This window comes from Pagrus pagrus (assembly GCF_965226575.1).
Source record: "Pagrus pagrus genome assembly, chromosome: 21".
In the NCBI taxonomy this organism is placed as follows: domain Eukaryota; kingdom Metazoa; phylum Chordata; class Actinopteri; order Spariformes; family Sparidae; genus Pagrus; species Pagrus pagrus.
Genome location: NC_140208.1, coordinates 5,879,996 through 5,895,743, shown reverse-complemented (window position 1 = coordinate 5,895,743; position 15,748 = coordinate 5,879,996). Strand labels below are relative to the sequence as shown.

Below are 15,748 nucleotides of genomic sequence, written 5' to 3'. Positions count from 1 at the left end.
CAGGAGCGAGCGCGCAATGATGCCAAGAGGATAGAGATCTTGGAGAGGAGGCAGAGGCAGATGGAGGAGGCGGCCGAGAAGAAGAGAGGAGGGAGCAGCTGAACCAGATCCTGAACTATCACTGGGAATATAATAATGTTCAGGTCTACAGATGTGGACACTAAATATATATCCTACTGTACATAGCCTGATTCACTCGTGCACAGACGACCATGTTAAACGGGGGCTTTTTAATAACCTGCCTTGGACACACAAGTTTCCAGTAAACCTGAGTGAAGATAATCAGTACCGGAGACGTCTGTTGTGGAAGAAGCCAAACGATCATCGTCGGATCACCACAGAATTAATTTTTTGATAATGCACACATGAACAGGAAATGTAATCTCTTATTTTGTGTCTGTTTTGAGACATATGAATTATTAAATGACCAAAGTGCTAAAAGTCAGCTTGTTTTTTCTTGTACTCACATTTGTCCAGCAGGGGGCAGTGTCGATAACAACTTAAAAGGCCATATTAGTGATATTGCAAGTTTTAGCTCCATAACTATGAAAGATGTTTACTTTATATATTTTTTTCAATCATTTGAAAAGACTAGAGTTTTAGATTTTCACATGTATTATTATCCTTCTGTTGGTTTCCAGTCATCTCCATTAGACACAAAAGTCACATGGCAGTCCAGTCCAGTGGTTGGAGAAGAAAAAGTTAAGCCAAAAGTGGAAATTCAGACATTATTCACTCACCTCCATGCTGAAGGAAAGTCAGGTGAAGTTTTGATTCCTCAAAACAAGTCCAAGACTTCTTTTTACAGCCTTTTTAAGTAAAACCTTCACTGTAGCTGCTAAGCGCAAGGTTATATTCTCAGATCCAGGGTCCAAGGCGATGTCTTCAAGTTGCTTGTTTTGCCCAAAACTCAAAAGATATTCAAGTTACAAAAGATAGAAAACAGCTAATATTTAGCCATAATGTCCTCCAGAGTAAGAACTGAGTGAAACGTGACACATGTAACAGCTGGAGTATCATTACATCTTTTATTAAAACATGCCGTAAAACAAAAATGGAAATAAATTAAACCCACAAACTTTTAATAAACAGGCAATATTGCACTTGAATGAAAATGAAAAAAAGTTCCCACAAGGTCAAAGTGCTTCACTATCGTGTACAGTAAAGAAAATGTGTCAAAAATCAAAAAGAAAAATGTGGATTAAACACTTTGACTCAAGAATATATGAATGCAGGTTAACTGATCCGAACACGATGACAGCACCTCTTAAACTGCTGTCTATAAATAACGATCAATATGACCAATACTGTACACATCATGTCACATAGTTCAGAGGGTAGATGGTGTGTTTGACTCACTACAATGACACAAAGACTCCCCTTTTTTAAAACCAAACAGAAATCAAACACGGGGCTCACGAGGTAACAGTTAAAAGCCAAAATCAGCCGATTCCCCCCCAGAGTTTATGTTTAAAACATTGTGAATCATCATTAATTGATGGAGACACGTGGCACGCAATTATCTGGGACATCTGCACATGTGCCAACCTATTAAACCTGTTATTTTCCACTTTCAGCAGTGGATGTGAGTGCACTCAACTGTCGCTTTAATTGGAGTTATTGCCAGTAAATGTAGTCGTGATTTTCAGCTAAAAACACATTTTAATTGCATATTATTGCCCTTTTTAGAGGATATGGTGCACAGATTTAACAAACCAGGGAAGATCCTTGAAATTTGTGTCTTTACATGTGAGCAAACATCAGATACAGTAACACATAAACTATACAGACAGACAGAGACCCATAACTACAGCAGGAACGAAGCACAAGTGTCGAGCCAGGACAACAGAGAGTGTGAGAGGACGAGGACGGGACCGGAGTAACAGTACATCAACAGTTTTACAGTATTAGCCATTTGTGTTCCCGCTTCGTCTGGGCTCTTTTTTAGATGGGATTTTTCCAAAAGTTTAGGAGGATTACGTCACACGGTGAGGGGCACCAAGCCTTGGGAGGAGGCGGCAGGAGGGACGGTGATGGCGGTCAGGGCACCAGGTTTCAGTCCGTTCACCGACCTGCTGAATAAAAAAACAAACAGTTACATTAAATGAGAGTTAAATGAAACTTTTCCTTACAGATGACTTCCTAAAAGGAGCTAGTACATACGGCTTTATTCATTAATAACTGGGAAAACAGAAAAAGTGTGCAGTTGGTACAGTTAATAAGTATCAGTGCAGTTGATCAAATAATTCAATAAAGAGGTACTTCAATTACAACCTATTTTTTACTTTGGTTAACAAGTGGATCTTTATTAGTTTTCAGTCAACACTCTGATATTGCCTATTAATACTATTTAATGGTTCTTTAAGTAAAAACAAAAACATGAATATACTGGCTGGGGAGTTACCAGACAATCCTAGTTTTTATTTTCATGGCAGAATTGGACTCCCGTAGACAAATGAAATGAAAACCTGCTCAGATTGTCAGATAAACTCTTCTTCCGCCTGTCTGACAGATTCTTTAATACTCTCAGTCACCATCAGTTCTTCTCCTCCTGCTCGCTGACTGTCACAGGACATATCAGCACCGACCTGAACACCAGCAGGTCGTTCTGTCCACATCATCAACTGAATCTGTCTCCGTCTCAGATACAGCTACGACACAGACATGACGTATTTTACATTTTCTGTGCGCGTGTTGCTAAAAATGGAACTCAAAGTGGGAACGAAGTTGCAGAGTTTAGCCTGACTGACTGGTGAAACTGGTTTCTTTTGTTGGTCAAAGTTGAGCTATGACTGGTATCCCTGTGTGGTTTAAGATTGAGTCACGACTCTGGAAAGCACCGTTCAGACCAGAATGAAAGACAGCTTTTAGTTCAAGCAAAGATAAACATGCAAATTCCTTTTTATTGTTTACCTGCGACAGCTTTAAATAAACACTCAGCTCACGCAATTACATTGTTTTCCTCTATTACAGTAAGTGAGGCACAATGCCCTTAGCTCCTTCGAACCTGACTGAAGGTGAATTGTGTACATAACAATCCTCCTGCTCTGACGCCACAGGAACAACGACCTTGTTGTGTGTAGATCTCAATATGCACACACTGCCTCTTCAGTTCTCCCTCACACAGCAGAAACACTACACACTGTCCCTGCTCGCCACCAGCCTCAAGCAACACAAGCCGATCAGAGTGATTCAGCAGAAAGGCACTTTTGCTATTAAATACGATTGACTGCTGCACTAATACACGTCTGGTGATATCACGTATTTTTCGTAGCGTCAAGAAATCCCACAAAAAGACCGAAACCAACAATGAATGGAGATAAAAGCTATCAAACACATCTGTGGAGTCAGTGAACAAACACGCTGTAGTTTATTTTGACTCAATCCATCACACGGCATCCTGCTGCCACAAATGCTCACTATAGCACCGAATGTGGATTAATCCGCTGCGGAAAATAGTCCCTAAAGAATGCACCATTTCCTCCTATTTGAGTAATGTTTGTAAATACTACAGCGTCCAGCTGTTTTACAAAATTACAGACTTTTTTAGCCCTGCGAGAGACACTTGGTCCAGACTAAAGTGCCAACTCTGCGACTGAAAATTGAATCCATTGTGGAAAATGTAAAAAACTGCAAAGACTTTTATCTTTGTTGAAATGAAGTGATATATTTCTGACCCATTTTCAAGGATTTAAATCTTCAGCAGGAACTAATGGCCGAGGGGTTTAAATCTACAGACAGAGTTAGAGAAGTCAGAGAAGTATTGAAACAGTCCAACACACTTTTAGTTTTTGTCTTTTTAAAAAGGGACTTTACAGACCAAAAACTCCTGTCCTGTAATATCCTTATCTGACTTTAATGTTGACGAGACTTTCAGTTTTTTTGTTGGCTTGTCTTGGTAATTTCCCCAAGTTCATTTTTAGCAGCAGTTTCACTTTCATCAAGTTTCTCTTCCACAAAAGACAAAAGCTGTGTTTGTTTTAAAGTTCAGTTTGTTAATAATAATTAGTGGTCAGATCTACTGCCAAACAAAACAGCTCACACTGGCAAACAGACAGGAAGCAGATCTATTAGTTCAAAGGCAGCGAGAAAATTCCAGCACCATTACACCACCAACACCACCACCACCCTTAAACAGTAAGTGTCCAGGACATCATCTAGCCCCCAGTTATGGTTATTTCTATGAGCCCTACGTTGGAAAAGAGGATTGTGAAAACTGCTGCAGCTGCATGCATTTGCCCCAACACACTCAGGTAACAGGCGGAGGAGCTACGATTACCCAAAATCAATGCAGGGAATGTGACCATCTCTGTCCTGCCGGGAAGAAAATGCACACAGGTCTCAGATTCTCCTCCACAGAGTGTGATGTTACACTGCAAGATTCTTGTCAAAGATGTGTGTTTCGCTTTCACTCACGCTTTATCAAAATATGACGTATGGAGCGACTGCGAGTAGTTGGCCGTGTTCGCGTTGAGCGCGTTGCTGTTGTCGAGCGCGTACGCCTTCCTCGCTCTCTGGTCCTTGGCAAAGTTCCTGCAAGCGGCGAGCTTCGACTCCAGAGCCTGCGAGGGGATGTAAACAAAGAGATGAGGATGCTCCTCTGTTCAATGGAAAGACAGGGACTTTCTACATAAAGCTAGACGTGTATTAGAAGAGAAATGGATCCTGGAAACATGAGCTCAGAAGGAATGACTCACCCCAACTTTCCGGAGTAAATCACTGACGATGTTGAGGGCCGATATCCTGGCAGAGGGAGTCAGCGGAGAGTTGCTGCCATATCCATTTGATAGAGCTGAGGAGCAGAGAGGAAAGAAAACGATGTGTTGATTTAAAAATGTTTAGAGCAGGTAGTGTGCTTTTTTTTTTTGAGAGCTTTTTCTCTGAAAATAGCTCCTCACTGCAGCCAAAAACTGGAAACTGGATTTTTTTATGCCACATCCTACCAATACCTTCCTCTTTAGGATTCATTTCTCCCCTATGAGAGCACCTGAAGGCTGCCTTTTCTTCACACGACACAAATAACTGAGCGCCCACACACGAATAAAAGAAAACAACAAAATCAAAGACGTTTTAATCAAGAGCTGCTCCGATATCCCCGTCTGTGCGTGCACAATGAGAGTAAATAAATGCACTCAAGCGAAGACAGGTTGCAGCTACCTGTTGAGTTGGCAAAGGCGTTGTCCAGACCTTTGCTCAGTGGGGTAGCAGGGAGAGAGAGGGAGGCCTGAACAGCAGTGTCCATCTTTACGTTGTCCTGTGTGGGCGAACTTGGAGCGGACATTCTGCCTACATCTGACTGCCTCTCTCGGACGGCCAGCTCCTGCCGCAAGTCTACAACGAGAAAAACAAAAATAAGGAACATTTTGTAGCTCTGCTGAGGACACAGACCAAGAAAACCCTGACCTATTCGTGGGAAAGCAGATATTTTAAGTTAATCAAAGAGGGGGAGAGCCGCAGCAGCTGCATGTTAATGTGCTGGAATGTGATTGACAGCGCGGCTCATTAGTAAAAATCTAGTCAATAATCACCTCTGGCTTCATCCTTTAATCTTTGCACAGAGCACAGAAGCGACTCCTTCTCATCCAGCTCGCTCTCCAGGAAGGCGTTCCTCTCGATGGCCTGGTTCAGACGCTGCTCGAAGTTCTCCAGAGACACGATGGTAGCTCTGAGGAAGAAGTTAAAAGGAGGGCGGAAAATGAAGGAAAGCAACACTGAAATCAACATTTTGTTAATTAAATGTAAATATCCTCCGGGGCTGCATTCTGTACATCACATTTACGTATTAATGATTATTCAAGTACGAACATGGGATCAATATTCTGGCTTGTGCAAATGCAGCATCGATTTTAATCCAATCCAGGCCAGCAATCTATTAAATGTGAGTCATTTGTTAATTGTAACAAGGCTTAGAATTGCTTCTCTGGCAAAATGTTCAAACATATTAAAAAGGGATCCTGTTGTGGCAGGTATTCTGGGGAGAAACACCTTTGTATCCAGTTTAGGTGACATAATGTTCTCTAAGCTGTATTATCCAGATTATTAAAAAAATGCTACATGTGACACATGAAAATGCTGCCGTAATTTCTGACGGAGGCTCTGATCAAAACAAAACAAATGACGTTTGCAAAGTGTTTGCAGAGCAGCAGACACGACCAGAGAGAGTCGGGTGAAGAGCCAGACCTTCTGGAGGAATAAACACCCAGAGTCTCTTTGGTTCTGCTCTGATCCGGAGCCGTTTACCGACAGGAGGAGACTTCAGAGATTACTTATTAACTTCAGGGATTAAGACTTTTGGATTCATCTTCAGTACTGTTAATCAACCTGAGTGCAGCAGTGATCCACAGAGGTGACCTCCATTGTCGGGTGTTTACGTTCTGTTATGTCGACTGGAGCTGGCCAAATAAATAATACATTTAATTTTTAGCATTAGAAGCTCATACAGACCTTTTGGCTCTCTCTAAGTCATCATTGGACTGTTCGAGCTCTCTGACGTATTTGTGGAGCTGATCCTTGATGCTGCGTGTTTGGCCGAGGTCGTCCTCCAGCATGGAAATCTGCTTGTAGCTCTGAGAGTACTGATGCTCCAGCTTGTCCTGAAGAGAGAGGGGGGGGAGACAGGACAGGACAGGATGAAGACAGACAGCACATATTGATCACATGTATTTAATCAAGAACACGTCAGGCAGGAGAGCCTCATTTCAGGGAAGTGATTCAACAGCTCCCGACGTGCACCACCCACATGTTATCATCCATTCATCAGTGCTCCCCTCATTTTCATTCTAGGCAGCCGGCGGATGTGAGGTGTGACCTATATATCCACCAGCTCCGAGACAATCAGCTCAATAAGTACCGCCGGGAACGTCGGTACGTCTGACCTATATCTGCTGCTACTGTGGTGCCTGAATCAACAGCCGCCAACCACTCAGAGGCCAGACATCCCTCTGTTGGCTCCCAGAGGCTCATTCAGCACATTAACAGGTCAGGGAAGTACAGTATAGTACAGTTATAGATTATAAAGATATATTTCAGGCGTCGATATTGTTTGTATGGTGGCCTTGAGGTGCAAAATACGACAATATTGGACAACACATGCTCAAATATGAGAAAACATAGCCACATTTAAAAAAAAACAACATTAAAAACATTATTTCTCCAATGCTGTGTTTTTTGAAATGTCACTGTGTTTTTTACATTTTCGTATATTCTACAATGTTTTTATAAAATGTTGTGTTTTCTAAAATTTGATTGTATTTTCGAAAGTGTCCAAGAAATGTTTGTTCTGAAAATGTTTTCTGAAATGTCGTAGTGTTTTTTAACATTTCCGTTTGTTATATAATTTTTTTGTAAAATGTTGTTTTCTAAAATTTGATTGTGTTTTTCCAAAAGCGTCTCAGAAATGTTTGTTCTGAAATGTCGTGTTTTTTTAAAATGTTTTTTCTATACCATCATTTAAAAAAAAAAAAAAACTTTGCTGTGTTTTCTAAAATGATGTCTTCTAAATTTCTGTGTTTGAAAATGTAAAATGATTGAAGATTTTCGAAAAGTGTCTCAGAAATGTTGTATTTTCTTCAATGCCTTTTCAATAATGGGTTTTCTGAAATGTTTTGTTTTCTAAAATGTCTTGTTTTTTTTCATATGTTCCAAATTGCTTTGGTAAAATGTTGTTTTCGTATTTGTTGATTTGTTTTGTATAATGACATCGTCTTTTTTAAAACGTCTCTTTGTAAAACATTGTGTGTAGTAAAAAGTCTCATCGTTGTGTTGGCTGTGACGCAGCGTTTTGTGAAATGGTCTTTGCCTTTTTTTAGATTTCTTGATTTCTTGACATGGTGTTGTGTTTTGCACCTCGAGGTCTGTAGTCCTGTACCGAAAACTGTCAGCGATGGGCGAAAGTATCAAATGACCATATTCAGCATTTTTAAACGCAAAACATTACAGGAAACATAGCCAGACCTCAAAGCACTGAGGTTTCAGAAACCATCATCAGTGGGGAGCTGAGCCAACAGGACTGTATCATGAAGATCAAAAACATATTCCTGAAAAAGCCAACAGTACGACGTTGCTCCAGAGACCACCACTTGTGTTCACGCACAAACCAAAGCTGCATCTTCACTTGATGTGGTGAATCTAAAAACCTGACAGACACCTTGGCACACGCACATCTCATCCCTGCTGGTGACTCCACTCACCCCTGCTGGATACTTTGACTACAAATGTGCCACCCGCCTTTCGGTAATTATGGAGCGAGAATAAGAATGAAAGACACAACCTGATGCATTATGTATGAGAGTCATTCAGATCAGCTGCGTCGGCATACAGCGAGCTAAGGCCAGAGCAGCTGTTGGTTGATAAGTGCTGAAATTAGAGAAGAGACGTACCTCAGCACCTTCGTGAGGTGAGATTATCATTTAGATTGCACACGGATTCACAGGATCATATCTGTCTGAGAGACGCCTCCAACAAGCACACGACAACTTATCACCCTTTCTTATGTAGTGTTTTATTACAAGCGCATATAGGTCTGCTCTCAATATCCCCCATAACCTCTTATGTATAACGAGAAAGGCAAAGCTGCAGGCCGGCTCGAAAAAATAAATAAATACTGAGCGTGAATGCATCCAGGGGAGCAGCAGCTGTTATAGCGTGACTTCACATCTCCTCACTCCCCAGAGACTGCACTCAAGGACGACTGGTGATATAAGAAGGCTACAAAAAAAAAAAGCATCAAATATTCATGTCAAGGCTACACATGGAGACACACTGTACTTTGGTTCAGAGCTTAATGTATTGTTAAGATTAGAGACGTACACATAATGCTGATGTCATCCACAATCACAGAGAGAGTCACATTCACAAGATCCTTTAAACGCACAGACTGTACTTCTGCCTCTGGGGGTCGATCAATCAATACTGAACTTGAGACAGAAGCAGCGTGGGATCATGGGAGTTGTTGTCTACATTGTTAAACAACCATCATCCCTGAGAAAACCTGGGTTACTACTTCTTCATTAATAATGTCGCAGCCGGAAATTATACTGATGCAGAGACACAGATTGAGTTTATTTCCCCGTCCCCCGTTTAATCAAACTCCTGCAGTTACCTTGAGATTCTCGACCTCATTCTTGAGTCTCTGGTTCTCAGACTGCAGGTCCTTCATCCGATGCTCGGCCTGGCCCAGCTGTGCCTCCAGCTCAGCCTCGAGCTCCCTGCTGCCCTCCTGAAACTCCAGCAGCTCTTCCTGGGCCTCTTGGCAGCTGTGGGCAGACAGAAGAGAAGCCGTTAGACAGCAAGTCGAGACAGAACGAGGTCGGTATGCGAGTCTGCTGTGTGTCTTCATCAACTGTTGCACTTGGAAAAAAGCTTCTCTCCATCTTATTTATTTACATCTTTATCTAATCTCATCACTGGGAACTGACCCAGATACGACTCCACAGACTCAAATCGGATATTCACAATTTCTGCATGTGCTGGCGAAGGACAGTGAAGAGTTAAATTCAATTTTTGAGGCACTTTATACTCCTACATTTTACTCCATTATGTTTATCTGATAACTTTAGTTAGTTCAGCAATTTCTGCAGATTTAGATCAAAAATACAAAATACAATCACAAATAATAAATGTTGTATTAAAGATCAGAAAGGACAGCCCAGCCGGATATAAAATAATTGCATATGAATAAATGTTTAAAAGGGACCAGACCACCACTCTGACTCTCTCTTCATGGTCAGTAAACTCAGATGTATAATCACGTTTCACTACATGTCTCTGGTTGAAAAGATGTTTAAAAATTTAAACAACATTAAAGCTACAGATCGAGGCTATAACGTGCATCACACACGCCAGAAAATAAAATCTGGGGCGAACATAAAAAACTTAAAACGTCGAAATTACCCTACTGGAGCAAAGACTGTACTTGGTGGTGCATGATTATGAGATTTATCACTTGTACAGAGGCTGTTTTAGAAAATTTAAGATTGAACTGGCCAGATTTTAGTCAAGATCAAAGAGGAAGAACAACAGCAAGAAAAACTGACTGAACACCATTTCAGTGCATTAAGTTCGACTGGTCTAAGAAGCCAGATCTCTGACTTTATCCTCAGAACAACCACACTGGACATGAGATCACCCAACAGCTTTACCATGACGTGGTGGTTACGTAAGTGTCTGTTGATATGGCCATGGATGAACACACTTGGACAGACAGACACACACACACACAGACACACACACACACACATACACAGCTGTCTATAAATGGCAAATGGAATAACCCTGCCATCATGTGAGTGAGAGCGCTGGAGGTGGCACAGAGCCAGAAAATCCATTTATAAACGCCCGTGTTCAGCCAGCCTCGCTTTGAACTGGTTCTGCTCGGAGCAGATTGGGCTGCAGACTGGTGCTTCCTCTTCACGGTTATTAACATTTATTCAAAATACTCAGAATAGTTAGTATGAGGAGACTCCTCGGCATGAAGATGATTACTTCCGCTCGTTTAACACAGTTTGGTGTTGGAGTTGGGCTTTGAATCAGTTCCGGTCCGATGGGGCTCTTACATTTTATAAAACTTACATGTATTCAAAAGGTACAGGTCACCAGAAAATGAAATTTCAGTCATTACCAACGCCAGCGCTGATGGAAAGTAGGGTGAAGTTTCATAGTCCACAAAACAGCCTTCATTTACTTCTTGTTTTAATATTATAATACTAAAATGTGTATACATGTACACATAATATGATGCTTGAAGCTCCAGAAGAGCTACGAAATGGTCAAGAATGGACTGTGAAACTTATGATGACATTAAATCAATAAATACTTCTAGTGTTGTAGGTGGATTAATGAAAGAAAACACTTATGTCACACATGCGACACACACAAGCATAATGGATGTAATCTTTAAAAGGAAGCTCATTGTCTAGAGACTCTTATATAACTGGGTGTCGGCCTGGGATTGTTTCCTTCAGCACACAGTGTTGAGATTTCAATCAGCTGTAATCAACTGCTGTAAGATAAGATTTCATGTCGGGAAGTGCTACTTTTAGTAACCTTTGGATCATTAAAATGCGGCTGTGTTGTTATATAATCCCGTTCAAAGACAGGCGGACAAAAGAGACGCGAGAGCCTTTTCTGTTTAATGTGAAACACGAGCCGTCGCTTTGGGGAAAACAGGGAGAGGTTTTCTCTGATAAAACCGTCCCACGTCAAACTGTCTCAGAAGTGTCACTGGATATGCAGACGGTGGGTTTTAATTGAAAGAGTGAGAATGGCTGAAATCCAATGACAAGATAGCAGATCAGACGCTCCTGGAGGTGATGTGTTCCTGTCGTCGTTCCCACACACACAAAGAGGCTGCAGGGTTACTATCAGACCTTCTGATCTGCAGGAACTACACGGCACAATCTGTGAGTCAAGTAGATGTTTCAGGTGTACTTTACAAACATCTGCACTTTCTCCGCCTTCCCAACATCACAAGATTGATTTCAACCAGTCGGTGCACATCACGCACAGCAGACGCAGCGAGACGAAACAACGTAAAAGACCGAAACAGACAGAGAGTCTATTTTACACTTGTATCTTCTACTTGACTAAAGTATGTGTGATCTTTAGCCACATCTGAGAGGACGACACATTTATATTTTCAATTATCACATTTCAAAACACATTTGAAATGTTTGAGTGATTGTATGTCACACTTTACAGCTCAACTTTGTTACGGCATAATCTTTCCACTGTATGTAAATTAATAATAAAAACTTTTAATTTCAGTTTTCAGCTGGAGTTTAAGTCATTTTAGTGGCCATGGTTTAAGGCATATTATCAGGACCAATAACGAGCAGGAAATGTCAGGCTTTGGATGCCTCCGAGGTTGATTTCTGACATTTCTGAAAGTCCCGTGGGATGGTTTTGGTGTCACACACGAGTGTAAGAGAGCCAGTTTACGCACCCGTTCTTGTACTTGAGGGAGAGAGTCTTCCAGAAGTCAATTTCCTCGTCTTTTGAGGAGAATTTTGGTATCATATCCGTTTCCATGGCAAACAGATCTGTAGAGGAAAGAAACAAGAGTGGGTACAACGGATCAAACCTGTTGGATGATCCGTGAACATCCTCGAGTGCATCATAGCAGTGCAAACGCTCAAACTTATTTCTTCAGAGCCTCGTCTAAAACTCTCCTCGACCAGACACAGATTTAAAAATCAATGATTTGCACAACAGCTGGGAATTAATCATCAAAAGGGCTCCCAACAGACTCCCGGAAACCCCGAGGAGTTCAACAAACTCTGCTTTCTAGAGTTTGAACAAAACATTATTAAGAATTAAAGGGCTTAGAAAGTTTGAATACATCGAGCTGACTGACATACTCTAGACTTAACTTCCACTTGTTCAGCCTGCAAACTGAAATTAAATTTAGATTTACAAGAAAACAGCCTCATTCATCACACTGACTGGTAATTAGAGTGAAAACTTTGAATAAAACCCCTCATCAGCAAACTAGCTGTGAGCAGGAGCCAATGGGAACGAGGCCAGAGCCTAAATTAGAAACTAGGAAATTTTGGGGAATCTTTTGTCATGAATTAGTCCCCATTAATTCACTCGCTCTGACGTAAATAGGCTACAGCTACAGAGAAGCAACACAATGCTCCAAAACTGTTTGACCCAGACGACGTTGGACAGGTTGTTTGCTCGGGACAAAGCTCTTCTGTCCCGTCTTTGAAACACGGTTCTTTGATTTGCTTTACATTTTGTGCTCCCAGGTGAATTACAGGTATTCAACAGACGGTAAGGGAACAGGATGGTTCACCTGTAACAACATACAGTCAAATAATAGCCAAGTCATACTTTAAAAACCCAGACAATGTCTTCATACAGAGACAGAATGAGGACAGAAGTGGGACAAATCTGTTGACCTACTTTTTTGGTGCAATTTTAACAACTCCTTCCAATTTCTAGAGGCATTGAATTAAATGTCAACTACTTTAGAAGGCAGTAATGGAGCCAAACAGTTTTCATACACAGTGTGTGGCGAGGCTGAGATGAGTATTAACCTCTGGGGGCGGCAAAGAAATCAGTTTCTTGCTCATTTCTCTTGTTTGGCGTGATACTGTCAGCCAAATAGTCACAATTTCAGGTCTATCACTTGGGCAGAAGTGCTGCTAGGTAAATTAGCAATGAGCTTACACCATCAGGAAGCACGTATAATGGGGTTTTCTTTGTTTTGTAGCCAACTCGACTGATAAAACAACGTCTGATGCTGTTATTAAAATGGTCTAAAGTGCAGGAATACTTCTGTACACGACATGAAGGATAACGGTGACAGGGACAGAGATGGAGAGACAGGAACAAGGTCAACACAAGTGTTTAGAGAGGCAGTAAATAATGCTGACCTCTCGGACCACGTTGACGAGACGTGTGTCCACTTGACATTCAATGAAAAGCCTTTACAGCCACCGAGGGACAGTGAGGAGAGACGTACTCACGTCTTTTACTGAAGTTAACGTCCTGCATTCAAAACCTGACTTAAATCAACGATGTGCATGTTTTCTGCTGTAGACGTTTAAGGTTGAGCTCAGTTTAACTACATTATACATGTTGGCTAGTTTACCGTCATCTGTTTGAGTAGCTGCTCTGCCCTCGGCTCTTATTTACACTCCACCACTGAACGTAGAGGACGAGGAGACACAAGTTTAACTCAAACAGAAACCTTAATAACCTCAAAGAGAGCCCAGCTGCTCTTCAAGTCTTTAACTTTCTCCTGTACGCTGCCCTGAAAAAAGAAAATTCACTCTGTGATCCTCTGAATAATTCAGCCTCAGATTATATTGAACCGCATGAACCGAAAGCCTGGAGGGAAACTCAGATGTTATTACAGCTGAGGAAATAGCAACACAAGCCTTTCTGACAGCATCATAATGAAGGCCTGGCATGACTCTTAGATTAAAAAACACAATTATATTTTCATTAAAACACGTTTTCTTCATGTAAACTGCATGTTGGCCTTTGAATTTGGATATTAAAGGAATATGATTATATTATTTTATTGTGATATATAAGGAATGTGATGTGTGTAAGAGTATATTCAATGATTTTAAAGGTGGATTTTGAGACTACACTATACAATCCTCACAATTTAAACATATTAACTCCATACTGAGTGAAAATGATGGAGGGATTGAACACTGACACTGATCAAATGGTAATCTAGCATGAGACACAATCACAACCATTTTCTAACAGGAGAATATATTCAAATAAATGCACTGAAAACAGCTCAAATTTAATAATCAGCGCTGAATTATAATGTAAAAAGGTGCTGAAATGACACCGAGATGAGCGACTGATGCTGCTGTCAAAAACTGGGTGTGCAAACAAGACGTGAACCGACAAAACGATCCGACACACGCCGACATGTTGGCTCTGATGTCACGGTTTTTATCGGTTTTCCACTAAAAGACAAAGAGTAATGAATTATAATGTCTCCAGTACCTGAACATCGCCCCACACACTGATGTTTATCAGTCCATCATGGTCGCTGGTGCGAGCTGCTGAGGCGGACCGTCTCCTGTGCTGTCTGCTGATCTGCTGCCTCCTCTCAGCGGGGCTTTTAAAGGACAACACACCCCAAATATGAATATTAGCTCTCAATGTGTCTGCATCTGGTTTGATTTGTAACTTTAATAGTGGTAGGAATATTCAAACAGCGTGAATGCCGAATATATTTTATATCATGTGGATATTTTTGGTTCAAAGACAAAAAAAAAGTAAATCTATGACAAACTGTCAACTATTAAAATACATTAAAATACTGCATTCTGACGTAGCTTTGGGAAATAAATGTGTTTGTTCGCGTTTAATTAAAGAAAAAAGTCATTAAATTTAAATTAGACAACCCGTTTTAGGGTGGATTTCCTGCGTGTTGTCGCGTTGTGTTCACGGGCTTCACTGCTGCGCACAAACTGCGCATGACACGCAGTTACGGTACATTAGCACCACCTGCTGGTCATCTGCTACAACTGCATCTGGGTGTTACTTAAATTACTTTTGGGGATTTTGGGGACTTTCTCCACAAAAAACAATAAAACATTGGATTCACAAAACGTGTGAACTAAAAAAAAGTATAGGATTGTGTTGTGTAAATTAACAGTCTAAGGTTTAATGCATGCTATCTGTATGAAAGCAAGTTTCCGCCTAAGAAAAAAGTCATAAATAAAAATTAAAATGTATGTCAAATATTTAAAACAAAAATCAAAGTTACCTAATGAGAAGTCCAAATTTTAACTTCAAGTCAAAATTAATTTATATATTTTTTTCTAAAGTAAAATTGTTTGTATAAGATAAAATGTCCATATTATAATTTCCAGAGTCAAAAGAGGCCTGAGTAAAGCTTATTTGATAATAACTTAGTCAAAGTTATGAGATAGAAAGAAGAAAGAAATCATTATTCATCTGCATCATGACAAATTCATGAGATAAGAACATACTATTTTAATATATAATATATATTATAATATATATATATAATATAATATAATATATATATATATATTTCAAACATTCAATTACATTTGTGAATTGCAAGGTAAAAAAAAATAAAAAAACCTTTTTTTTTACTAATATTATTATACGTTATTGCCAGGATTTATTTATTTATTTATTTATTTATTTTTTTTTTTTTAGTTCAACAATGTGAATATATAAAATGATTTTTTTTTTTTTTTTAAATTCTTTTTTTAGAAAGGCTTTTGTAAATTAAAGC

The 15,748-nt window shown here is 40.3% G+C and overlaps 1 protein-coding gene across 4 annotated transcripts; it reads right to left on the bottom strand.

Annotated features, from left to right (window-relative positions):
- Positions 1 to 1,009: 1,009 nt before the first annotated feature.
- On the bottom strand, positions 1,010 to 14,588 carry ndel1a (nudE neurodevelopment protein 1-like 1a). Of its 4 annotated transcripts, none has more exons than XM_084342589.1 (10): positions 14,479 to 14,588; positions 11,942 to 12,038; positions 9,101 to 9,254; positions 6,445 to 6,593; positions 5,529 to 5,665; positions 5,158 to 5,331; positions 4,698 to 4,792; positions 4,417 to 4,562; positions 4,280 to 4,314; positions 1,983 to 2,075 (listed from the first exon to the last, which is right to left on the bottom strand). In XM_084342589.1, exons 2-10 carry the CDS (start codon positions 12,025 to 12,027, stop codon positions 2,065 to 2,067), a joined length of 987 nt encoding a protein of 328 aa, XP_084198715.1. In that variant the 5' UTR covers positions 12,028 to 12,038; positions 14,479 to 14,588; the 3' UTR covers positions 1,983 to 2,064. The 4 variants fall into 4 exon arrangements, with proteins under 4 accessions (XP_084198713.1, XP_084198714.1, XP_084198715.1 ...); XM_084342590.1 differs by having other exon boundaries at positions 1,983 to 2,072; XM_084342587.1 differs by lacking the exon at positions 4,280 to 4,314 and having other exon boundaries at positions 1,010 to 2,075.
- Between the last annotated feature and the right edge of the window lie 1,160 nt (positions 14,589 to 15,748).